The 27,492-nt window shown below is 39.6% G+C and overlaps 1 protein-coding gene across 2 annotated transcripts in view; it reads right to left on the minus strand.

Annotated features, from left to right (window-relative positions):
- Positions 1-241: 241 nt before the first annotated feature.
- LRFN2 (leucine rich repeat and fibronectin type III domain containing 2) overlaps positions 242-27,492 on the minus strand; it is a 196,247-nt gene continuing 168,996 nt past the window's right edge. For both annotated transcript variants that reach the window (XM_072333578.1, XM_072333577.1), the window contains one exon: positions 242-3,005. In XM_072333578.1, the coding sequence (XP_072189679.1) occupies positions 2,087-3,005 (919 nt within the window). In that variant the 3' untranslated portion in view covers positions 242-2,086. The remainder of the gene's footprint in view (positions 3,006-27,492) is intronic.

A 27,492-nucleotide genomic window follows, 5' to 3' on the forward strand; every position in this document is an offset into this window, starting at 1 on the left:
ACAGGAAAAAAAAAAGGTTAGATGCCCTTTTAAAAGATCTTTTCCCTAAAAAGCAGATTGTATTCCAAAAGGGTCTGTATTGTGGGATTCCTACCTTACATATGTAAAATCCTGAAGTCAAAGATAGTTTGCAGGAGATAGAGAAAGCAAACATATTTTTAAGACCTTTGTTTAAATGATCACTGCTTCTTATTTAGGTTTCATAGAAGACCGCAGAGCAGCAAATAAATGAAAAGCAGGTACTTTTCCCCAAGAATGTTTTTTACTGTACATTTTGTAGCAAAAAGAAAAAAAGAAAAGAAAAAGAAAAAAAAGGAAAAAAATATTCCGATCACAGGGATGTCATTTCTAAAACTCCAAGTAGGAAACATGACAAATACAAGATCAAGTACACAGCCATGTTACAATATATCTCTGCACCTTTAAAAAAAATATACATAGAGGTTTTATTTTTCTTCCATGTGTTATTTGCTCTGTGCCCTGACCCTTTCCCCACATCTTTTACAAAATCATAGGAACTATGTGCAATTTCAGAATGGTTCCCAGCAGCTGATCATTGGCAGCCAACAAATTAATAAACAAGAAGGACAGTTGCAGTAGCCACCAGAATGCTGGAAATCACAGTCAAGTCACCAAGGACAATAAAGTCACCGAGGACAGTGGGCCATGTGCATTTCCAAAACCACAGCATTGCTCCCCAACAAGGAATCTGAGAATCAGTTTACAAGCCCTGAATGGCTTAAGTTCTTAGCTAGCAAAGAGCTTAGGGTGAGGGACAGGGGTGTTGGGGTACTTGGGAAAGGCTAATTGTGTGCAGGGGACACGGGAGACTCCCTGTCCTGTGACACCCAAATTTAACTCTTTTTATGTGGCTAATTGGGAACATATCCAATCCCTTGAAACACACTGTGTCACGGAGACTGTACAAAGAGCTTTTGTCACAATAGGGTTGAAAACTGTTTTCTTTGTCAGTTGAGTAGAGAGTGACAGTGTGACCTTTGCCAGAAGCAAGTGGCATTCATAACGTAGACTGTTCATGGGAGATACTTTGGTTTTCCATTTCTTTTTCCTTTACTATGAAATCTTGATAACTACTTTTTGCATCTTTATTAGCAAAACCCCCAGAGATACCAATAGTTGCTGCAATCTGCCTTAAGCCCTGACAAGCAGAGAATATGAAGAAGATGGAAGAAAGAGGAGGACTTTTAAAAAACCTATCAGGCCCTGGATTTTAATTTTTCTAGGACATGAAGTGGTTGTATCAGAGGTGAGTTATACAGAACTTCAGAAATTTGACCTTTGTACGTATCCTCCTTTTCATCCAGGGGATTTAGGGGGAGACTGAAAACAAAACCAAAAATACATGGAAACAGACTTTCTGCTGGGAAAGAAAAGAAAAAAACCCACAGAAACCAGCAAAACAAAACAGCCCAGAAGCACACACAAGGCAAAACAAAACAAAAAAAAATCAGCAAATCCCAAACCAAAAGCCAACTCAACAGGTATTGTTATTTTCCCAGATGTCACAGTTAACACTACAAGATAAACAGTTTGCTTTAATCTGTCCCTGCGGATGCCTTGCCTGTGCATTTGAGAAAGTGGTTCACAACAATAACCAGATGCACCCTAGCACCACTCTTACATCCACGAAAGTGCATTTCTGTGGATAAAACTAAGAGTTGCCCTTACAAAAGAAAAAAAAAAAAAAAAAGAAAAGAAAACCTTTAAAATTAAATTTATGCTCTTAAACCCCTTTTCATCCTCTTTGTTTAATCTTGTTTGACAGTTCACCAAGAATCTGAAAAACTTCTGGACAGCAATGATAAATACAACAGTAAATTTCTTGAAACATTCACGCATGTTTCAGCTGAGGACCGACAGGAATGGTGCCATATGTGCCTATTCACATTGCAAGACCTTCTTTCTCTTTTAGCACCCCGATTACTTATTTATTTACCTATCTTTTTAGCCAGTACAACTGAAAACCTTTCCTCCCCTCTCTTTCCAAATGCAGCAGCAGCATGCTACTGCAGCAAACCATGATTTATAACACACGAGTGGAGAAGATGGGGGGAGACGCTGATATTTACACTGTGCTTTCCATTACCCACTCTGAACTCCCATAAGTCCCTTTTGCCCCTGTTAGGTCATTGTCATCGTACTGTAAAAGCATGCCATTCACCGAGAGGCTCCTCTTTGTCCAAATGTTCGTTATCTTTTTTGGGTAGGTACAACACTGAGATGTAGCAAAGTCTCCCATGTCAAAAGAATGGCTACGTTTAGTTTTGCCCTCCAGAGGCAACATGAGGAGGCTGCGAAATTTGGACTCCGGCTGGCCCAGCAGTGGTTCTTTGTCCGAATGGCGGGCCGCCGTGGAAGTTCTGGAGTCTGTCGTTTCCTCCTTTTTCTGACATTTCAGTTCCAGGGAGGCAAAAGCTCCCATTAGACGGTCAATGTTGTGTTTTGATCTGGAGGGGGGCCTCCACTTACTGGACAATGTGCCCTGTTCACTCTGGAGGCTGTAGTTATCACAGTCGCGGCTATTCATAGAGCTGGAAGAAGAGGAGATGCTGCTTCTCACAGACCCAGAGTTAAACTCCATAAGTTCGTTTCTCACCACCACTTTGGGGTTGACTTGGGGCAGGACCCCGTTCTGAACCGGTTGCGCTCCATTTGTCTGTGAGTAGACGTTGCTGACGCTGGACATCTTCCCCTGGGAGTTGTTGCAGACCTTGTAGCGGACCATCAGTATTACAATGAACACCAACAGAGTTGCCACAATGATGCCCCCAATGATCAGAATCATGGTCCCACCCAGGAAATGGCTGTGCATCGACTGGCACTGAGGGTAGTCTTCTTTGGTGAAGAATTGGGCACACCCCACAATATTGGTGGCAGTAAGAGTAGTGGCGGTGTCATCCCACATTGCCAGAACACAGAGGTCATAGCCTGTTCCAGAAACAAGGTTGTTTACGACAAAGGCTTTGTTTGTAGCAGGAATCATCCTTTAAGAAGAAAAAGAAAATGATAAAAGAAAAAATATGTTACTGAGGAAAACGAGGAAATGAGAACATTCACAGGAACAGTGTGTGTGCTGGCAGGGAGGAGTCAGAGCCATAAAGTTCAAACAAGCATTCAAACTTCCCCATTCCTGTGGGTCCAACTACCCAGTATTCAGGAATACATAAGTTTTGAGGGCCATCTCTCAAACATACAATAAAGGGAGTAAGGAAAACCAAAGCAAACCAGTTTGCTCTTTTTCTTTTTTCCTTACATGTACCTGATCTAACTTAAATACCTTCAAACCTGAACACATAATTCAGAATAATAATACATGCCTACAAAGAGCAGTTCTTTCTGAGTGTGCAAATGACCACTGCATTAGTTTATTCTGAACCTGGCAGTCGTGACAGCACTTCATGGCTGCCTGAACATGTACTGTATAACTCTGGCAGGTTGCTTACCTTGTGAAGACAAGAGGCTACATTTAGTTTTAATGTTCCTTGAGAATGCAGGGCAGGCAGCCTCTCCTACTTCAGAAAAAAAGAAATATTGCCATTCTCAGTGGCTGAGAATAAAACCAGAGGTACCCCTTGCCTTTTTTATTCTTTCCTGCCAGATAACAACAGGCTTGAGGGAGAGAAAATAGCTGAAATTAGAAACAGCCCATTCTGACTTAGAGATGCAGATCTTTAGCACAGGCAACAACACGCAACACAGAGCAAGCTGGCACGAATGTAACTGGAATGGTAAGGCATGGCTGTAGGAAAAAGGCATACTCCTGGGAGTGCCAGGCTTTCCTAGCCTCAAACAACCTTCACAGACAGCACACATTACAACACTCCAGGGACCTCTCACTGCAGTGGGAGGGTACAGACCTGCATGGAGAAGCAGCATCAGGGCACTACAAAGGTGAACATCCGATCATTTTTGCATCTGTGTATTCCTGCACTTACACATCGCATCAGCCTGGCCACAGGCAAGGTTCTGGTTCCATTTTTAAAAGCAAGCAAACAAGCAAACAAAAAATTCTGTAGGTAAAAGTAATATCGATGAGAGACACTTGGAGGATAAACCTGGCAGGTTTACTCAATGTTGTATTTGAGATCCCTGTCACATTTACCATCATAATAGAGATGTTCTGCGCAAACACATGAACTATTCGGAATGAGGTGAGAGGACATAAAGCAGCCCTCTTGGAAAACACTGGAAAACAGTTGCTAAAATGGCTACTGATAGCCGCAATGGCTGGTCTCAAGTCATTTCTAATTGTCCTCTCCCTGTATCTCTGACAGCAACACACTGCTGCCAGAACAGCATGGGGGCTATCTATCTGTGTCTGACATATATTCTCACATTTTCCAGATGATCTGCAAGTGGGGACACACTTCTTCATGGAAGGTCTGCTGTTGCTGATCATAATGCCTCTGCACTTATTGTCAATGCAGTCCCCTACAACCGGCTGTTTTCTTCATCTCTCCCAGGTCCCACAGACTGAGGAGCTCTACTACAGGGGGATGTCAACCATCCCACACTTTGCTCTGCTCCATTCTCATTTGTCTTCCACAGATTTCTTACCATCCCTATCCTGCAAAGAGAATGTCTTATACACAAACCAAGGAAGATACACAGAATAAAAGAATCAATCTTCAATTACATGATCTTCAGGCTCATAAGCAGTTTCACCAATTGCTTCATCTCTCCTTCTGTATTACCCAGCGCTATAGTCCACTTTCCACTCTAACTGTCAGCTACATGCTTACAAAAAATCTGCAGGGCATAAGTCCTTCAAAAATTGTTTTGCTATGGGGTATCACTGCAAAGAAATAGCACTGTTAGCAGAAAGAACAGACAGCCCTGCAAAACTGAGTCTCAGTCTTGGGTCGTAACTCACAAGGAACAGTGTTATAGCACCATCTGCTCGAGTGCTTCCTTCTGCTTTACGCTGATTAAACACAGAGAGATCCTTTTATTTTCTCAGAGCAAACAGCAAACAAATGAGTTTACATAGCATATACACTTGCACATATCTTACATGGATAGTAGTATTTCAGTTTAATACTCCATGCTAATTTATACTGAGTGAACACTAGTAACCTTTATCATTTACAACGTTTTCTTCATATCTGATTACAAGCAAGCTTTCAAGGAAATATAGCTACTTGGAACATTTCAAAGGGTGACAGTGAGTGATAGTGGCTGTGATGGAGCCAGTCCATGTGAAAAAAGAGCAGCAGCAAGGCCAAAAACAGGCCTAAAACATGGATAGGTTAGTTGCCTTGAAACCTGTCATAAAAGCTCATCTTAGCCTTTGAAAGAAATGGAGTAACTTCTAAGCTTAATCAGTCCTGGGAGCTACAGCTGTGATAATATTGCTACTAATAATAGCTTTAGAAAAGAACATAGTTGTAATCCCAGTTATGGAAAAAGCAATCAACTCTCCATGTACATCTAAAATGAAGAACTCTGGATGTTTCTGTAAATAAACTTCAAATGTTCTTGTAAAATGTTCAAATTAACATTATTGTAAGAGAACAGCTGAGCATAGGAGTAAGCACCAAATTCAAGTCTACTGAGTTAAGTAATTAATATCAGACAGTTTCCAAGCTCGTAGGGAAGATCTCATTTTCATGAAGCTGCCAAATTGAGAAAGTATTTTGGTATTCTTTCTGTGCTTTACCTAGCCCTTCTCAGTCAGCTTTGATGGATGACATGTCTTAACATTCCCCACACCTCAAATGCATACAGACACATTTTCACCCTGGGATACTGATGATCATTTGATTGTCCAGAGCAGGGTAGCTGCAAGATGCCACTTCAGTATATGCTTTGCTGCATGACAAGGGTATTCTCTTTGTGGCTGCTGTACACATCCAGCACTGTTAGTCACGGATCATCATGCCCAGCAGTTGGGACTCAATGGCCAGGAGCTGCTACAAAAACAGAAGGGCTCTTTAAATCTGTGGCCCAGCAGAGCTGCTGAAAGGCTTTGCTCAGTCAACTCAGGGAAACTAAACACAGAAAGTTGGTTTCAGGTATTCTATTGCCTGGCTTTCCGGAGGACATAAAAAAACAGCTTTATATCTTGAGGCAATGAGCTTGATATTGTTTGCCATCTCTGTGGGACAGCGCAATCTTGCAGAACTGCTTCTTATCACAGAGTGGGAGTGAAGATCTATATTTGATATTATCCTTTCTTTAGGGGGGAAAAATAAATAACTGCTGAGCGACTGCAAGAGGAAATCAACGAGAAAAACTCCTGCTTAATTCTAAATTAACACTAAGTTTTTATAGGTGTACAGCTTAAGAAGCCCAAGAATACTGGGGCCTGGGAAAGCAGTGTGCTCAACTATGTTAACAGTGTATGTGTAGGGACATAATAACAGTTCCCAGGAGAGGATCTAAAACACAAGCTTTGGATAGAGAATCCACTTAACAAAGGGCATTTAAAATCTAATTGAAAGGAGAAATTTGGAAATATTTTCAAATTTTATTTTCCCCTTATGAAATTTCACTGTTTAGACTCATAAGACAGTAATTTCTATTTTTCTCCTGCAGTTTACTTCCTTTGTGCTGGGAGCAGAAGGTAAATCTGCTCCACATTGGCACTTGAATTTGTTACCTGTCTTTTAAGGTAGATTCTGAATCATACTACTGAAGATTAAAAATCCTCTTATAAGAACATGGTTCCAATATCTCAGAAAACCTTGCTTTTAAGGAATGAAATGAGCAAGGAGCTCTTACAATTGACCTTCATACGGAACAAAAAGCCCTGTTCTCTCACCTTTTGTCACAATGGCGTCCCTTATTTGGAGAGGGGGTAGAAATGGACAAGACTAGGGCATGGCACTTGTGTGAAATAGAATATTGACCGACACATGCACCCATGTGAATTTATGTGTTATGAGTAGTTAGGAAGGTTAAAGGAAAGTTTTCAAACCTTTTACAAATTCATGGAGACTTATGTCTTACTTTCTGAAAGTACCAAATTGAGACCACCACAAAAGAAGCACAGTGTTACCACCTTCTCTGCATTCAACCTTATTTTATGCCATTGCTAAAAAGTCCTTATTGTGTCCTTTAAATAAATTTAGTGTGTGGTGATATCAAGAAAATCCAAAAATAAATGACTTACAGATGCTTGAGAAAAGGAGTTGCTGCGAACTTCACTCATAATCCCAGATCTGAGTGAGCACTGAAGCTTGCAGGCAATGAACTGGTCTGAGAATTTAAAGAGATCTGCGTTTTATTCTCTACTTTATCACTTACATTGATATCAGGCTCTACTTTATCAGAAACTTTCAGTTCCTGAGAAACCATTTTGCTGTACTGCAAATCTCTTCATTTATAAAATGGGGATAATGCCAGCAATCTACTTTCAAAAGAAGCCTGTAGTGTATGGGAGGAAATTAGCAGATATTATGATTACACTGTAATACACAAATGGATTCTTTTCTTCTTTGTAGCACTGGGGATTAGCAGTGAACTGCTGGTTAATACTGTGGCTATGCAAAACAGAGAAATTAGAGAAAAAACAGATTAGGCTAATTGGCCAGGCAATTCCATTCCTTTTCTCCATCCATGAGGGTTGTGATACCATCTAGTTTTAGCCTGAAACAGCTTCAGTCACAGACACTGCAGAGACAAGGCAGCTCTTTTGAGGAGGCATTTGCAACTCCCAAGACTCAGTTTTATTCTGACCTGCTAGACTACATTGCTTATCTTGAAGGCCTATTTTTGTATTCTCTGGGGCTTTTCATTATCTGCACTGCAATACAATTCATCCTTTCTGTTTTAACTGAATAGTAGGCATTTGAAAGGGAATGTCATGTGAATTTGCTTAGAAATGTACTTGCTGGGCCTAAGCTGCTTGACCCAACCTCTTCCTGCATGATTTTCCCTCCACAAGTCATGCAATGCTGGTATGAAACATGTCCCAGGACAGATACCTCACAAAGAATAGTTCATGTTTCTGCTGGCACATTCTATCTGCCTTCAGCGGAGCTCCAGAAAGCTGCACATTCACAATTATTCTTGGAATATTTTAACACCCAATCAACTCTTTAAAAATCATTCCAGCAGTCATATCAAGACTTTCACAGTATAAATAAGAAATGTTTCTGTAAACTCATTAATTTGCCAAGATAACTGTGACCCATACACTAATTATGAAATAACTGCAGTGCTTAACATTGTCGCCATGCTCTGCAAGTCTGTATTGAAAAAGGAAGTAGGGAGTGGAAGAGAGGTGGCAAGTGAAATAGGTAGGGTCCTCTAAAGTCTTATCCTTGTTAGCTAGGAAACTAACTTTGTGTACTTACAGTTCCTCAAACAAAGACTTGAATTTATATAAGAAGTGCAAAATACTGCTTTGATTACTCACAGAACAAGAAATTGATCCAGAAAAGGCTAATACTGCAATCTGACTAATTTTCATTAGCGAAGATCTTTCAGCAAAACAAAAGCAATCAAAAAAATAGTAAAGTGAATTCGGAGAGGGGGAAGGAGATCAAACAGTGGGCAGATGTTGAGAGGAAGACCTGAAGAATCTAAAAAGCAGTGAAATTTCACATGTGATTAATTACTGCGAGGACAGAGCAATTAGCTGACAAATATGGATTGCACAACTGGTGCTTTTTTTGTGATTTTCTGGAAGGTTTGATGTGTTTACTGTTGTCATTTTTGCTGTGCTCTTTTTTCCACCTGAAAGCCCCTACATCTGGCATTATGGAATGAATGAAGGGCCTAAAATCTTGTTAAAAATTAATCAAGCCAACAGTGAAAACTGGTTTATAACCCTTATAGATGCAAAACAAAAACTTTTTAAAAACAGCCATTCCTCCTAAGACCTCAGGAACCAGGAAGCAAATACAGAGAACCAATCACATTACGGTGTGAAATGTCACAGTCATTTGGTACCTGATTCAACATTTTTGAATCTAAGAATATGAGAAAGACTGAGGCCTACTGCGACCAGCATCTAGAAAAAGAATGATAGCTGCATCTGCTTTCTCCCCGTGTCTTGGGAAAAAGATAGTTGTTAGTATGAGGGATGTAATTTCTCTGTCAGGCATGTCAACAGAAGAAAATGTCAGATAATTCCAGAAGGTAGCCACACTTATTCAGTAAACACTACCTCGACCCAGCGTGAAAAAAATCCTGCATTTTTTATTTTATTGGTTTTTGTTTTTGTTTTTTGAGAGGGAGGAGAGGGGGTGGTTATGACATGCACTCTTAATTTTTCTTTCAGGCAGAGTCTGTTATTAAGCTGTTATATAAATCCCTACCTGCTTTTATGAATCTTGTCTCTTCATCACTTGTGCATCCAGCTGCCCATCAGAGAATAATGTGACTTGTCAAATGATACTCGTACTATACATTATTTCATTCTTATTTCCTAATTTCATTATGCTTTTTTTCCTGCTCATTTGGAAAAGTGAGAAAGTGAAGACAGAGCCAAAAGCATTAGATAAGTCTGTCATGAGATGGTGAGCCAGGGAGATACCAATAATGAATATACTCCCTGTGCTACAGAGAGCAAAGTAAGAGAGGGGAAAAAAAGAAAAAAGAAAAATGAACAAACAAACAACAAAAACGCATTAAACTTCTAGCTCGGAGAATATACATTTCTGATGAGGTCTGAAATGTTGCTGAACATTGTATCCTGAGGATGTACGGAAGTCATTCAACAGGTGACAGGAACTTTCTGCACAAGGCTGAGAAAGGAGCCTTTGAGGTACAAGGTATTCTGCTCCCCTCCACTAACAATTACTCTAAGAAAAAATGATTATTTCCTTATTATTCCCAGGCAACTTCTTGCATATAATAGGGATCTACAAGCAGGCAGAATTCATGAGGGTGAATAAAGACCACCAGACCACACATCATGGCTTACAGTGCCTCACAGGGAGTGGAAGGGCAGTGCCGAGCTCTGCTGTCTGACAACAGCATCAGCACCCAAAGGAACAACAGCATGGAGCTGTATCAGGGGATGGTCAGGTGCAGGGTTGGGAAAGGGTCTGCTCCAGAAGGTAGTGGGTATGGCACAGGCTATCCAGGGCAATGGGCATGGCCTTGAGCTGCTGGAGTTCAGGAAGTGTTTGGGCAGCACTCTCAGGCACAGGGTTTGGATGGTGCTGTGTGAAGCCAGGAGTTGAAGCTGTCCTTGTAGGTCCATTCTATGATTCTATAGAATCCCCCTGTTATGCCCTGAACCAATGAAGTCATTGAGTTTGGTCCTCAAGGTTCAAGTTGATGAACTGTAAAACCTTGCTCCTTAATGTTGGTATAATGGAACAAAATGAGACTTTTAAGATATTTGTTCTAAACTATCATTTCTTTCATATAGACGTGACAAGAGCAGATATTTAGTGCCCTTATCATTAACTTTCATCTTCTAAGAAACTAGAGACATACCCCAGGAACATCTGACAGCACAAAAGATAAATCCAGTCACACCCAAGTATTCAGTTGCAGATAAAGCACCTTTCACCTCAATATGTCTGGAATATTAACTGCATTAGAGAAAGAAATCCTCACACTAATTCAAATCCAACTAAAACATATTTAAGCTCATTAGCAGAGTAATTGAAAGCCCGCACAGTATTTATGTTAGTAAATGTGAAATTGAAGTATTTATGGAAGCAACGTATAGCCATAAATTCAATCTTTATTGTGTTAATACAGAGCTATCATAACTCACAGCAATGTTTCAAAAAGCCAGAATTTAAATTAGAGTTTAATAAATATAAAGTCACCAGACAGCTCTACTGATAATCACAACATCACTGCAACTAAGGATGGGAAGAGGTAAGAGTTACTCATGGAAGGGGCATTCAAGCCTTCTAGGAGAGTGTGGCAACTGGGATAGTCTCTTCCCAGATTTTTGTCAACAAATGACCCATCTACTTGGCTGAGGTCTCATGCTTATTCCCTCTGACTCAAACAACTTAGAAATCTTTAATACAGAATTGTACAGTTATATCAGAAAAGGTGATCCTACGATACTAGGAGAGGTTCACAGAACAGAAACAATATTCTAAGTAATAAGCACATTTAGAAACTCATAGGAAATTCATTTGCTAAAGGGATTTTGCTGTTTTCCTGGCAGCACACAGCAATGTGATCCAGTCACATGCTGTCCTTTCTTGTGAGTTACCTGAATCTTCCTACTTATTTTCAGGCAGTGAAATCAGTGCAAATGACAATAATTCTGTGGACAGTCGTCCATCCCCTTTTCATATAAGAGTTTGTGTGAGCTGAGGTGAAGGGGAGGAGAGGGATTTTCAGTGACTTCTTTCTTGCTTACTATGCAGAGAGCCTATGCTGGGCCGCAACTCATGTGTCCTGCAGAATCTCTGTGTCTTACAGCACAAGCAAATTTTATTTCTGGAAGGTTATGCTGGAATGGCAAAAATGCCACATACTTCTCAAAGTCCTGCTCTTTTGTTCTTTGTAATTGGCTGATCAAAGCAAACACCAACATGCTGTTTCAGGCTGTTCTGTCACAAAATCTGTGCACTAGCCAGAGAAATGTGGTGCAGCCCATAGCCAACAGGACAATTCTAACCATTCCAGTCAACTGAAAGAGTCTCAAAGTGTGAACTGGAGGGCCCACCATAATATTAGTCTACAAACAGATCGTTATTTTATACTGAAAATTTGTTTCAATATCTATTTGAGACACAGTTTAATCATATATCATTTAAGTTTTCCCACATAATTCCCTGCTAACATTTCTGTGACCAAACTTGTGATTAAACTCGAGGGACTGAAAATGTTAACCTCCCAGAATCTCCAGTCTCTCTCTTACTGGGAAATTGAAAACAAACAAACAAACAAACCAAAACAAAACAAAAAAGAACAACTACATTTGCTATTTAACAAATCTATAATTCTAATCTATATTTATCTATATTATATATCCATATTAATTTGTATTCTAATCTATAATTAGCTAAATCTACTCACAAAGATACAGCCAGAGTATAGCCATATTTGGATAAGAACATAGGCACAGTTTTGAAACATGGAAAGAGAGTTATCTGAAGAGATTTTAATCATCACAAGCTGCTTGAAAAGCAGGAAGAGAATGCAGGAAAACTAAAGACTGAGGATTCAAGCATCTAATCTCTCAGCAAACAATGGAAATGTATTTTTTCAATAGGAACTGGACACAGTGAAATTGCTTGATTCCAGTAAATATAAAAAAACAAAAACAATGAAGAACAATAGAGGAAAGTTTGAGCAAACGTTTTATGCCAGCCACTGAGATTTTAATTACTGAGTCAGAAGAAAGCCTTTTGTTATGAAGTTCTCTATGAAATGTGCACCATTGGATAAGGTAAAAAAGAACCAAGACTGTTCAGAATGACTTCTGCAATAACGTAAGAAAAAATGTGCTTTTTTTCAATTGTAAAAGGAAAATAAAGAGTACAAAAGTCACTAATGGTCAAAAGTATTGTCTCCAATGTAATAAATAAATGAAAAGCATAGGTATATAATGCAAATATTCCTGAAGCAGAGATTTGATATTGTGCCAGTTTCATCATAGTATCATAGTATCATAGTATCGTGCGAGTTGAAAGGGACCTTAGAGATCATCGAGTCCAACTCCCGGGTTTCGAGCCCTCTGTGTAGCGAAGTGGCACTTCTACCCCTGCGCCACAGGGGGGATTCTGGCTATTGCACATAAAGTAAAGGTAAAGGAAGGACAGAAGACAAGATAGGCTAGAGAGACATGGAAATATTGAATTTAGGAATTTTCTACAAAAGACAAGAATACTGTTGCATCCTTTGAGTTTGTGATGCCAAAATTAGATAAAAGCATTTCTTTGCAAGAAGAGATACCCTTCTTTTTTTAAGACTGAGCCTGGTCCAAAAGCATACTGCTGAAGAGTGGCAAATACGTTACTGAAATGGGAAGTAAAATATATCAAGTCAGAAATCAAGATTTCATTTGGGATGATTCCAGTAGGAAGAAAAGGAGAAGTCAATGAAAGATTCCAATAGTAGCAGTGTATTCTCCCCTTGAAGTGAGTTTTTCTGCTTAAGGGTCACATGTAAGTGTCACAGATTTTTAGTACATGAACAAAATGTACTAAAAAGTAATCTAGTAGTGTTGCTCCCATGTTACAAACGAGGCACAGAAAATGGACAGAAAACAACATGGGTCTTTTGATAGGCTAGTGGCATGATTAAAAACAGAATGTTAGCAGTCCAGAATCCCAGGCTGTGCAACCCAATTGTGAATCCATTGCAAAGAGGTAAGCATGAACAGTTGTTACTGGATTACGTTCTTCCAGGCATCAGCACATACTTCTGCAAATAGATATTTCACCCTCCTCATGTTACTTCTCATTCACAGAAACTACGCAGAGGGTTTGGAAGTACTTAGAAAGGAAACAAATCCTTATACTAAGAAAGATGATCTTAAAAGAGAAGAGTTAAATGAGAAGTTTACAAACAGAAGACTGGTCAAATGTGATATCTTTATTTCAGAGAATCACAATTAATCTGTTGAGGTTTTGAGGGTGTAACATTAAGAAAAGACTAGAATTTCTTCAAGTTCTCCAACAGTCATGAAGTATTACAGGATCCCTAAGATTTAGTCAATTACAGCTTAAGTTGTGCAGTTTTGATAAATATGGTGTTAGGATCAACTGGACCGAGACAGCAAACAGCTGCTTGACAAGTAAATAAGTTTTTTACAAGAAAACTAAAACTAAAAAAAATGCTAAGTATGCCATTAGACTGTTTAGATAGCTATATACAGATCTGTTATCATAATTACTCATTTGCAGTGACTGATTATTAGTCATCATATCTGAAGGTTTTTGCAGCCACAAATATTTCATTATCCACTATTAGAATTCAAGTCAAAGGAGCTTCTATACATTACAGGCCTCCTTTTGAAGTCACTACTGATATGAGAAAAGAGCTTCTGAATAATTTCATTGAAAAAAAGAAATAATCAAATGTGTAAGAACTGCACGTATTGTTGAAACTGAAATGGAATTATGGATTTTTTGTTGTTGTTGTTTTTAATCTTTCCTTGAAAAACTTCTATAGCAGTGAGTAATGAAGGAAGAGACTAACAGATTTCTCTGCTCTGTAGTTTTTCAGCTGCAAAGCTTGCAAAAAAAGGCTTCTTCTCTCTGTAAAATTCTTCTGATTTTACAGAGGTTCTCTGAGGTCCGTTGCTGTAAAATCTGCAAAACTCCTTCTGTAAACTCCAGATAGTGTAAGTAGGTAGGATGTGCAAAAAAATGACCCTGAGAGCTTAAAAAAAGAAAAAGAGAGAGAGTATTAAGCAGCAACAAAACCTCAGTGTGACCCCTCCAAAACTATTCCTAGAATAGAGAGGAGTATACTCTAAGAAAATGATTACATAGAAATGTAAGATTCACAGCTTCTTGGATAGCACATCCAGCATTGTGTTTTAGGGTACATTAGTTCCATGCACACACTTTTTGTGAGTGTTATCAGTATGAATAGCTCATGTAATCTTTCAGAGTAAAATTGAGCACATCCTTCTTTAAGAGCTACAGTGCTGAAAAGGTTCATTACCTCTGCAGTCAAGAAGGAATGACCTTCTGTTGCCCTTACTAAAGCATTTGCTGTTTGTTTGCTTTTTTTTCTCAACAAACAATCACTCCAGAAGAATCAGAGTGCAGCTCAGAATGTGTGAGCAAGGAAACAAAGCAGACAGGAAATTTATTTTCTTGTGAAGGCCTATGAAGCTGTGCTCCACATACCAGGTCTGATTTTGGCTTCCCTGCAGTGGGATTGGATGGAAGAAATCCTCGTCTTGCCTCTTCACCACTTAATAACACAGGCGCCTGGTTCTTAGTTCTCTGTATCATTACTGAGCCCTCTTTCTAGATCACATCTAGACAGTGCTTTCTGCATAGTGTGTGAAGGTGGGATATGCACTGCCTTCAGCTTGTGGTAGGACTTTAGCAAGGCACACTAGAAGTCTTCTTTGCTTCATGAGGAAACTAGGACTAAACTTGAGCACAGCCTCTCACTGTGACCAATAAGATGTCCTGTCCTGCTTTCTTGCTGGGAAACTCCTGCAGCTCTGGAGTGTAGTGATTTACTTTTGGAAAAGTTTTATTTCATTTCTTATTTTTCTACCTCACCTGAATTCCAGAAGAATGACCAGTCACCAGTGGAAGAAATAAAGCTATAAAAACCTTCTGGACTCTGGCTACACAAGAGGGGAAGATGTGGCCTGTCTCCATGTGCCTATAAAAAGAATACCCATGCTTCCCCCAGGAGGTGTGGCAAAAGAAGTAAAATGAAAATGGTCTCCCTTAAGACTGCTTGTTGTTCCAGCAGTCACTGGAGACAGCTCAAACAGAACATACGTCTGTTTTGTTCCTGATGCTGTCCCAGTAGATCACACAGGTGTGAAAATCATTTGTCCAAGCACTACAAAACTTTTCTATCCATTTTAGGGTTCAGCATTATTTTCATAGAAGATTTCTATTGTGAAGTCCTTTCCTGGACATGCACATGTTGTCTTTGAAGGTGTGTATTTGTGCTGTGCCCCCATTCAGTAAGAAAGTTTATCCTAGACCTGATCTGGGAAACACTGTCCCTACTGTGACACAGCCACAAATTTGGTGTTTGGAAAGTGCTGTAAAGAAGATAGCTGTGGCACTGCAATAAGCCTGCAAGCCACTGTCTTCTACATAACCTGAGGAAGTTACTATCTAATGTGTCTCCTGGGCAGATAAAAATTAATTTATCACAACTAGCAGAAACCACAGAGAATGACAAATGATTCCCCACAATGCATGTATTTCTCTTTTTCACATTAGCCTGACTGTAAGCACCAAGACAAACATAGAGTCAGGTCCTAAATTCCTGTGGCTATGCACCTAATGAAGGTATAATTCTGACTCACAGTGATTAAATTTTAGTGAAATATTAAAAGATGCTTAATTGGTTTTAGTGCCTCGGCAGTATAAAAGAATTTATTCTGTCATGAATAAACTTCATAACTGTGTTTCAGAAAATTAGTTACTTTTTAATGATCATGCTGGCAACTTTTTGCATCACCTTGAAAAAGAAGAATGGATGAAAGTGTTCTTGTAACTATCAGTACAGTTCCCTTCTCAATAGTGTGAATACACTGTGGCCTACCACAAGTTTCACTTAGGTATTATTTTCCCTTGTGCTGTCTGGGTTTTCCTATAGATACTGGCCAATTTATTCTTCTAAGTGACCCAGAACATTCATATCATATTTGTGTGAATCCATTGTTGTTTGTGGATTGATTTTTTTTTTTTTTTTTAAATCTCTTTTTTCAACCTTGCTTTGGAGTGAGTCATTCTGCCCTCCCTCTGGCATGAAGACAATTGTGGTTGCTGCTCCCAAGCATATGGTGTAGCCTAAAACGAGGCTACTCTGTAGGAGTATATCTGTATGGATCCCTTATCACATAGTCCCCCGGGAAAGAATTAGGAGGTGTTTCTTTTTTTCCTCCTCAAACCGCTCTAGTTTAATCTTTTTATTTTTCTTTTTGCCTACTGCTTTCCAACATGCTCATGATTCCTCGAGAGAGGAAAGCTCACTCCCATTACAGCTGGCCTTTTGTGTATTGCTCAGCAAACTTGGATTCATTCTACTGCCAGAAGCTGGTTGCATAAGGTGCAAAAGAAACCTACACAAGTTTTTCTTCTTTCTGACTTTATTGTTATAGATTTATCTAGATTCTTTCCCCATATGAATTAAATTTAGATTCTGGAGTTTTTGGTGAAATTATGCCACAGTTTTTTGCCTCTAAAGGGAACAGCCTGCAATCACTTGAAGGATTTGCAGTGTTACAAATTTCTATGATGCTCTCAGTTTGAAAGAGTAGGTAGCATGATCTTTAATCTCGTCTTCTCAGGATTAAAATGTTTGTCCCCCTTAAGAACCTATAAACATCTTCAAGGAGACCCACATGATGAAAGCAAAGGATCATTATTTCACAGGAATTCACTGCAGTTTTAGGCACATAATTTTATATCTTCCAAATGTTTTAATCCATGTTCAAAAGTGACTAGCTAGAATAGTCTGTAATGGAAAAGCTCTGTAAAAGTCAAGAGAGAGCTATCCAGAGGTAATTCTTGCCTCTGTTCTTGTATATGAGACAATCCTAGACAAGTAGGTTCAGCTCCTAGGATGTTTCTATGCAATGACTGAAATAGACTTCAGGATTGATAGAACAATTGCTAACGCAGTCGCCCACACAAAAATTTACTCAAGCATGACCAAAGTGGATATAGCTATCAAACCTGACTGAAATGCAGATCTCTTACCTAAGTGGAAACTACAAGCTTGGTGGTGGCTGGAGTCAGAAATACATCCTTTTTGGGGTGAAAGGACAAAAAGTTTAACATGTTTGCAGTGTGACTCAGATAAGGGTGAACTGAAAGTAAAGAGGACAGTATGGCCATAAAAGTTGAAACAGAAAAGTACTGAGACAGGTCACCGAAGCAGCGACATGAAATGCTTGAACACTTTCTTCAGTACATAGCAACAGAATGGTCTTACAGCTGCGCTTCTACTCACTGTACCTGACCAGAGCTATATCACTGGACTGAGCCTGTGATTGTTTCTCAAGAGAACTCTGATACTGCAGTCTGTCAGCTGCAGCCCTGCTATCATTCCAGTACTTGAGACCTTGATGTTGACATGTCAGTAACACAAGCAGAAGCAGCAAAGGGAAAGACTGAGAAATTACTCGAGTATCCTCTAACCACCCCAGACAACAACACACCAAAACAGACAGATCTAGTCCATATTCCTTTCACAAATGACTTACAACACAGAAGGCAAGCTGAAAGGCAGAGAGATGTGTGTGCAGTTCTCAGAAGATCTTTGGATGTATTCCTCCAAGAAACCAGTTAGCTAAGAGCATCATGAGACTCACACAAGAAAGAATTAGACATTTTAATGTTTTCCCTCTCAGCTACAGCCCAAAGCAAAGGATCATAATTGCTTCTTCTCAGTTCACTCACAAGTTCAAATATTCCATACAAGCTAGTTCTCATAGAGACAAAACCTACTGAAAGTATTACAGAGGAAGAGACTAGGAGAGGTTAATGGATCATAATATAATTGCTTGGCCAGTGAATAATGATATATAGAGAGACTGATTCTGACATTTACATTCTACACCTGTGGATCTGTTAAGGTTTGGTCGGATCATTCCTATCAGAGTCCTCAACCAAATCCTCTGAAATGATCAGCACTTGTTTTCATTAGCCTTACTTTCAGAACTGTAAGGAGAGGTCTGGTATTCGGAGACATCACTGACTGAAAGCTTGACAGCCTTCTACCACGTCATTTAAATACAGTCTGCTTAGTTTTAAAGGAAGTAGAGACCATGTGATATCTATTTTTTGATAAGGCCTAAGAAAATCCATTCAGCGTATAACTGCTATCACATAACTGTCAGCTAAAGTAATGAGTATTCATGCTCACAAAAGTTAAAGCAATTGAAATTTGTTGTAGCGTTAGCATACGTAGAGACACTGAGATTTACTCAACCTGCTGACTTTACCAGAAGACTTTGATTAACAGCTTAACTGCTTTTACATTCTTACTTTTATACGTGGCAGGATCACAAATGTTAAGAGCATTATGCATATCTAGTCTGATCTTCTGGACAGCAGAGTCTAGCACAGGCTGGGGATTTTATCAGTGGATTCTTTCACAGCACAGTGTTTTAATAGACACATTATCTTAAGGCTTTCTAAGGGGATGAGGAGTTGATGACCCCACCTCCATTCACACTATAAGGTTAAAATGCCCCAGGTCATTTCCAGTTTGTATGTATAGGTCTTCCAAAAAATATAAAAAAGCAGTTCACTCATATGCATATAAAGCCAAACCAATATACAATAGATTTTGTGATGAGAAGGGTATTGTCTGCTCTATTTAAAGCCAATTTTTTTTTTTAAATTTTTTTCTTTTGGAAGAGTGAGAGGATGGTATGGGGAGGGCTAAATGAGATTTGGAATAGAAAGAGTAATGCCATGGATGATGGATGGTCTGCTAATGGCCAAGATGGCTGGCTAAATAGCCAGTGCTTCCTCATAAACTGGTTTAATTGGGCTTGAGAAAGCCCAATTAGAAATAAGCAACCTGCTCAATGCCATTATAAATACGAAGATGAGCATGTAGAACTTGTCTATGGAAAAATAGCGAGGATGATCAGTTGATATTGAAGGGAATGCAAAGACCACGGTAAAAGGAAGACTAAAACATTTCACATGGAAGAAGAAAAAGAAAGTGGTACAAGGTATTTGAAACAAGTCTGGACTGTCCAGAGATGGGTCATTTGTTTTGTATCCAAACTCTTGAAACATCCGTATATTTGTGAGGTAATAATTTAAAAAAAAAAAATAAAAAAATATTACATTAAATTTAAAAATAATAATTTAAAAAAAATCCCATAACCCAGACATAACGTCTGTTATCAACACTATTAAGAGAGACACAGAAAAAGATATTCATTAGCTTTAGCTGAAAAACAACATAAAACCAGCGTCTCTGCTGCTCAACGTGTTCATTGCAGTTTCCACAATATCACTCAGTTCTGACGTACTTCTATCACTTTGTTTTTCATAGTCTGTGAAGGATGCCATTATCATTCACCCCGAGGGTTTTGTGTGGTATATTTTCAATATTTTCATGATAAACTATTTTCAAAACTTTTTCATGTAGATGAAGTTAAAATGACCTTTATATTTTACTTTTCTTCATTCACGGTCAACAGCAGCTCTGTGATCTACTGACAGCAGCATAAGCTGCCAATGGAGGAAGGGATATCCCATTGCTGTCAGTGATTAATAGTTGCATTTCACTCTCCTCAGGGCCATAACTCACTCAAAGCTTCAGCATTTGAGAATGATGGAACATCTCTGGAACAGATAAATCCATAAATCTCTCCAATCCAACAAAAAAATGTCAGCTCTCTAGGAGTTTGTTCACAAGTCAGGCTGCAGTTTTGAAATTAATATGTGCATGTAACACAAGAGGGGGAAAAACAGGTCACCAGTAGGAAAAAAATAAGTAATTTAAGGCTTAGTCATTGGCACTTTCTATACTTCATTCACTGTTGTTCACTTTATAGGAAGAAAATGTGAGGCAGGTGGACATCACTTAGTGTCCACGGTATTTCGACATCACTTAGTGTCCACGGTATTTCAATCTCCTGAAGTCTTTTCATTTGCTGTTGTGCTGGGAAGCACTGAACTTGTTCCAGAAGCATCTGCATAATAATATCATAAACCGGCCTTCAAAAGGACTGCCAGGGGAGTGGTATACCAGCTATATCAGTCACAGTTGACTTTAGCCACCAAAATATACCTTAACTAAGAGAAGAAATTGTGTCCCCATCCTGGCCAAACCAGGAGTCAGCCCTGCTATCCCAGCACGGAATATCTGTTACCATCTTTGTATCATTCCACCTTACATATAATCTTACTTCAGATTTGGTCTGAAAAATATCTTCAATTTTTTTGAGTTGTTCTACCTATAGGTACTAAGAATTAGCCACAGCTTAATGAAGAAAAGCTTGAATATTGCTTCAAACAGTCAGACTCTTTAGAGGTCTGGTGCTTATCCAAATTTGAGTGAACAGCAGTGAAATTTCCATAGCTTCTGCAGATGCAAAATAGGGCTGGAACCCACCAAAAGAGCTGTTCTTCTGCTTTCATTCCTGGCCTGCTCTACAGCAAATGAAAGCACCTCATATTATTTCCTTGCTGATGTAGAGAAAATAATGAATTCTTAGAGGACTTGTGTGTTATACCACCCTTAGAAGCAATATTGCATTTCTTATATCTGAGTCCTAATGGCAAGTTGCCTTCACTTCTTAATAATCTTGTGGTAGTTACCCTTATGTAGATGATCACAGATACATATATTAGCACAGTCCTATGTTGGCTGACAAAACTATGTCCTAAGTATACACTAATCTACCTATTCTCAGTAAAATAATGATTAGTATAAAGTGAATCTCAAAACAATGGGATGAGATAAGATAGCATAAGAATAAGCAGCCTGTCAGATCACAGAACACAATCCTAAATCCTTTATCTAATAGAGACTTTTCAATAACAAAAACAAACAAACTCTGCACAGAAATGTCAAAAGTTACACCTGACATAATTACACTAATTAGCAAGAAGTCTCACAAAATCATATTGATAATTCTGAACAGAAAACAAAGTTGAAGAAATCTGTCTGATCATGGTTTAAAACACAAGTGGTAAAAGATGATCCAGTCCTGACATATGGCCTGTTGTGACTTATTAGCTTAGCTCTGCTCAGCTCTTGATTTCTAGCCAAAATTCATAGGATAACAAGATGAAAAGATGTAGGGCTTGCTTTAATCAAAGTTACATTTAGTTCATATCTGGGGAAGGGAAGAGGAGGAAAAATAAACATTTGTTTCCCCACAATATGTCCCTCTGCCTTCGTATACCATTCATGTGCTCACATATATCCCCCATTTTGGTACTGTGTTCTCCATCTTAAATTCTCTGCCTTTAGGTAAATGTTCTGCAGTTCTCCACATTTTTGAGCTTTCACTAAAACATCACGTATGAGACAGCACAGCTGGTAAATGGCAATGCATGTCACCTGTTAAGTTATGCAAAGGAAAAAGACAAAATGTGTGCTCAGAATTAATCCAAACAGGAAAAAGCGAAGGGCTTATTGTGTCACCTACATGCCAGCCTTAGCGGGAAGGGTGGCAGGGGGGTAGAAATCTGCTGCTGGTTGGAGAACAGTTGAAAAATGTGTTGGCTCCCTGGACGTGAATAGAAGCAGGAAATAGGCTCCTGTAGCTGTATACGACAGAGCCGTTCAGTTTTTGCCCAGTAGAGGGATTCATTACTCACGCCAAATCATCTTGTCGCTCAGGGAGCTTGTGGAAACTGCACTATCTTACGCAAGTTTGATGTCTCTTGGACTGTGTGCTTAAAACTCCTACATGCACTAACATTAGAAGCATCTCACAAAACCTTGGTATCCTGAGGGCAAAGCTGCTCAAATACCTCGATTGAAACATATTTTTAGCATTAAAATAGGAGTTCCTGCTAGATACAGGTTTTTATTGTCTCCTGTTGGGAAGACTAAAATAGAAGCTGTAGCTGTGGTGAGCCTCAGCTCCTCTTTCCTGGCATCTGTGAGGGGTGCTCTGCTTCCAGCCCTTGCTCTGCTCCTTCACTGCATCTTCCCCTCCTTTCCCACTCCCCCAAAAAAGCTGCTATTACCCTTCTTACATCCTGACCATCCCTTCACCACTGTATGGGCTGAAAGGAGGGAGAACATGCAGGGAAGGAGAAACTCTGTGGTCAGAGGCCAGAGAGCAAAGTGAAAGCAACAATCCCCTTGACATAGCATACATTTGGGGTGAGGATATCACTCCCAGCACTGCAAAGAGATTGATAGCAACATTTCCACATTTCTGAATGAAACATTTTTTAAAGATTTTTTCCCCCCATATAAGCAAACAAAACAACTGTTATGGAGAATTTTCACCTTGATTCTTGACAGAAACAGATGTTGCAATATTGGAATTTCCCATGGGACAGATATTCCAGGGCTTGTTCAATTTTAAACATGACTAGAAAATAAAACTGAGTTGATGTATGGTTTACTTTTTCATAGCCGTTGCAGAGGTAGGTGGTTAGAGGGTGTGCTGTACAGATGTTGCATGCTGATGCAGAAACTGTGAGACTAACTAGTGCTGATCTTGTTGGGTTGTTTCCCCCCCCCGCCCCCCCAAATTAGCTTTTAAATTTGCTTCTTGTCCAACAGAAGGAAAAATCCACCACATTCTGATTCATACAGGCAGCAAAGGTTTGCTTTGTGTAAACTGAGGAAGTCTTGTAAACTGAAATCTTGTAAAGTGCGGTAGGAAACAGATTATAACCTAGCTCAGACATATACAGTTTCACTGATGGACACAAAGCTTGGCAAACATTAATCCAATACTAGCTGGTAGAGCTTGTGTGCTGGGAATCTGTCAGGAGGCTGGCCCCGTGATGACTACCAAAGCTCCTCAGCATTATGCAGCCATAAGGGCACAGCTGAAAGCTTGACTAGGTCCATAGCAAATGCAAGTTCCCAAAAGTTTTACCACGACTCTGCCACTGTTATTGTGACTAGTCACATCCAGGTGGTGCCAAGAAAGAGAGAAGAGAAAAATTGTCTATAACACAACCCCAAATATGCACACTGAAAGCTGTAAGTCAGTAAAGCTTACTAAGACTTGGCACAATAACATTTTTTAGGGTCTCTAAATGGACAGGTATATAATAATTTGAAATAGATATGTATGATCAGCCATCATCACTGCAGAGTTATGAGGTTTCTGACAGGAAGCTGGAGGAATTTGCTGGTGGTAGGCACCATTAGAAAACAAACAAACAAACAATCTCATATGTATAACAATTACATATCTAGCAGCAACACAAACAAGCATGCTATGTGCTAATCAGGCTAAGGAGCAGCTCTTTTCACCAACTTCAGCTATTCCTTGTGTTCTTCGCAGAGTACATAAATACAGATTTGATTCCATTCACCTCCAGGCTTCCATCTCAGTAAGGGCTTAAATACAGCTAGCAACAGAACCAAGATTGTGTACAGATGAACTAACCCTACTAGGGAAAAGTGAAATATTTTTTTTACTTTTGAGATTTAAAGGCCAATCTCAATAAGCTTGATACTTGTTAGATATATATGCTTTAAAGATGCTAATATAAAATCACTTTTTGGGGAAGGAGGAAAGCTATATCACAGTTATTTTCTACACTAAAGCCAAAATATCAACCTTTGTAGGAATTTGTCTGCCTTTCTGCTACTCCCAGGAGCATGGCACCTCTGCCCTCCAATGTGCCATTCCACTTTCTCCACATGAATTACCAGCATACTCATAAAACCTGATGGTTGACTGTTATCAACACCTGTGCTGCCACACAATGAAATATGAAGAAAAATCTGGGAGAAAACATGAAATGAAGCTGCTTAAAAATGACCAAATAAAAAGATTTACTCTGAAAAACACTCCAGCTTTGGTATAACTAGCTAATTAAGCCACCGCCAGTATAATTAACTACTTTTAGAGAGAGTGGATGAGAAAAACAAAGCAGAAAGGTGAAACAAACAATATTGTGTTTTAGTGTGGAAAAAAATAACCAAACCAAGCCAAACCACAACAAAGCAAAACAAAACCATTGATATAACCTTAGATGCTTCCATTAGAAAGTTTGTATAGCACAAGGTTTAGCTTCCTCTTAACCCCACTTCCAGACTGGTGCTGTTCACCCTGAAATGGGACTTACTATCCCTATTGTTTGCATTTTCCCAGGCACAAATCCTGCTCATAGAGTTTATTCCATCCTCTCCCTTGCAAGCAGTCCTTCACCTCAAAAGGTCTTAGTATTGAAAGAGAAAAAATGCAAACAACTAGACATATTTAGTCTTATGTCCTTAGCATGCTTTGTCTCCCTAAGCAAACCACAAGTGCCAAGCATGCATTTGAGGCACTGTTTTGTTCCAGCAAGGGTACTGCAGCTTTACTAGAGCCACTGAGGATGCCATAGAGTTGCAAGAGAGCACTCAAGAGAAGAGGCACAGAGAGGTGGGCCCATTTCACTCTTCCCTCCCCGTGCTATTGCCAAACCTTGGCAGCAGCACCAAATTTCTTCCCACAACAGTCCTCTTCCCACAGAGGCAACAAGGATGGGCACAAGGTATCAATATGTCCTTGCCCTGGAGTAACTGAACTAAAATTCTCTCTCCACATAAGTTGGCAGGTCTCAAATTCTCTTGGATGCTGCTGTCCCAACCTTGTTTTCTGTACAGTGTGCTGGGAGGCTCAGAGCAAAGCAATCACTGCCAGGCATCTTTCTCATTCTGCAGCAGCCTTCTGGAGAAGAGACACAGACATCCCCACCCTCCCAGCACTGGCAGAAGGACTGACTCATCAAACCCAACTCTCTGAGGCAATCTGCCAGACGACAGAGCTGCTGGTGGGGTGCCTTGATGCTGTCAGCTATCCATATGTCTATTGGGCAGCTACTGCCTGTGCAATCCCTACTCAGAAAAATTCAGAGCATGGTTGGGTATGTCTACACATGAACCAATTCCACAATCCAAGCCAATTAAGTAAACAAATAATTAGAAAAATAATAATAATAAAAAGTTTATCGTTGAACAAACAGCTCATCTAATTATTTTCTCGTCAAAATGAACTAAACTATGACATAGAAAATATATTACAAAATTGAATCCTGGGCAAATTCAAAGTGATAGGAGGGGTGGGAGAGAGGATAGATGGGTGGATTCAGCACGAGTTAACACCCAGTGCTGGCTGACTCAAACTGTTCATCACTGCAAATAAACTGATCTGTAAACTAAGAGCAGCTGAGCAGAGGAGGGTTACAATGCAGCCTCACCATACAGGGAATTTCCAGCCACCCCAAAGCAGAGCAGTGGGTAAGAATTTTCCCATCAGAGGCACCAGGTTAGGTATGCTTCTCTCCTTCTTGCCCAGCACTCACATAGCCCACTTCATTGTTCTGGCACAGAGCTGATCTTGTTTCCATTCTGCAGCAAGCTCTGCCAAAGGCTAAAGCCAATTTCCACTTCTTTTCTAGGCAGCATTGCTTTGTGGTATTCTTGTCAAATGCTCTGGGATCTAGCATAATCATGCTGTGGCTCTGGGACAACAGCAGGGCTGTGACAATAGGGCAGATCAGCCTGCTCTCTGGACTTCTTCTCTGACTGTGAAAATCAGAACATTTTGCTTTAACATAGAAATATTCCCCTTGCGTGATAGTTTGAAGGTTCCTTTAGATTGCAGCACCAGCCTGTTATCCTCAGACAGGACTGGAGTACCTTTGTGCTTGGCACTGTTACAGATCATTATAGATTACAGGATAGATGCCTGTACTGCCCTCTTACAAGACTTTGAAACAAGACACGTTTAGGGGAAAAGAGTAATATGACAGTGAAATAGCCCATTTTCAAAGACATCCATTACCTCACATTTTCTTTCCTCACCATCCGAAATTTGAGCTACCTTTTTGCTGTGTGCTTTTAAGAGCAAAGAGAAATAAACGATTTCCTTGTAGCACAAGCCTTCATTGAGTACCTACAGGTGCAACACTCAAAACATTACATGGAATATGAACCTGATTTCTGCCTCAAGTCTTAATGATGCCCAGCTTTCTGAAATCCTCCTTTCATCCTTGCCTGACCAGAGCATTATCACAAAGATTACTCACCACCACCATCCCGATTTAAGCCTCAGAACAGGCTTAAATGAGAAACAAACATCCCATCACTTTGTATTGAATGACTGGAGTGATTTTTCTTCACCTGGAGTGCATTTTTCTACTAGAGGTAAATCCAAAAATAACTAGAATTGTAAGAACTAAAGGTAATGAAGTGTTACTATATAACTTATTCAGTCTAGTGCATTCCTACTTTCTTTTATTTGTCCTGTGCTGTATCTTATGGAGTTCTAGGCTTTTCAAAAGATGAGTCTGAAGTAATTTCTCTATAGAAGTAAGCTGAATCATTGCTATCATAAGTTAAGGTTAACCACTGCAATCATTATACAAAAAGATACACTCTTTCTGAAACAACCTGGGCACACAAGCTGAAAGTCTGTTATGAAAGAGAGAGGATATAACAGGAACAAAGAACTAGGTAGCTGAGTCTGTAGCTAAATAAGTTTGGACTGCACAGTATTTTACACGTATATACTTAAGATAGCTGACATGGGCTGAGGAATCTTCTCTCTTCTGCAGGCTACAACCTCACTAAAGAAAGGCATAACTCTTATTTAGGGTATCTGTTGCCATAAGCATCTGGTCTTGACACAATCCTGTAATTAATTATGGGTCATGACACCCAAGAAAGCCTTACTACCCCTTGGCTAAAAGGCAGCTTGTGTGCTGGCTGTCAGTTACTATTTCATGTTTTGATTTGTGTGATGAATCCTGGGACTACCCAGAATGTTTTCTTCAACCTTCACTTTTCATGAAACCTGTGCATTTGTTCACTGTGTTCTGTTCTTCAAAGCAAAACTTATCCTTACTGGAAGTGGCATTTTCTATCAGTTAATGATGGGAAGGCAAAGCAAGTAACAAGGTGCTGGTCCCATTTTTATCCTTTTCAAAGACAGGCTTGCCAGAAACAAAATTCTCAAAGCTGACTTCCTCTTTGTAAGTCTGTCCTGGAGGGTTACTCTTCCTCTCAAAATGCACTTACTAAGGATGGGATGGCAGGGCAAGTCATGCAATCACACTGCATTCACCATCCCAGCTGCAGGATCTTCTCTGGGGGGCAGACAGAGGGGTGGGGGATAAAGTCTTGCCTGCTGCAGTGCTCGCATCAAGGAACAAATCCAGAGAGCTCATGGTGAAAAGCAGTTGCATATTCTCCTAAAGGCTTCATATTCTTAGGAAA

The sequence above is a fragment of the Excalfactoria chinensis genome, chromosome 3 (assembly GCF_039878825.1).
Source record: "Excalfactoria chinensis isolate bCotChi1 chromosome 3, bCotChi1.hap2, whole genome shotgun sequence".
NCBI lineage: Eukaryota > Metazoa > Chordata > Aves > Galliformes > Phasianidae > Excalfactoria > Excalfactoria chinensis.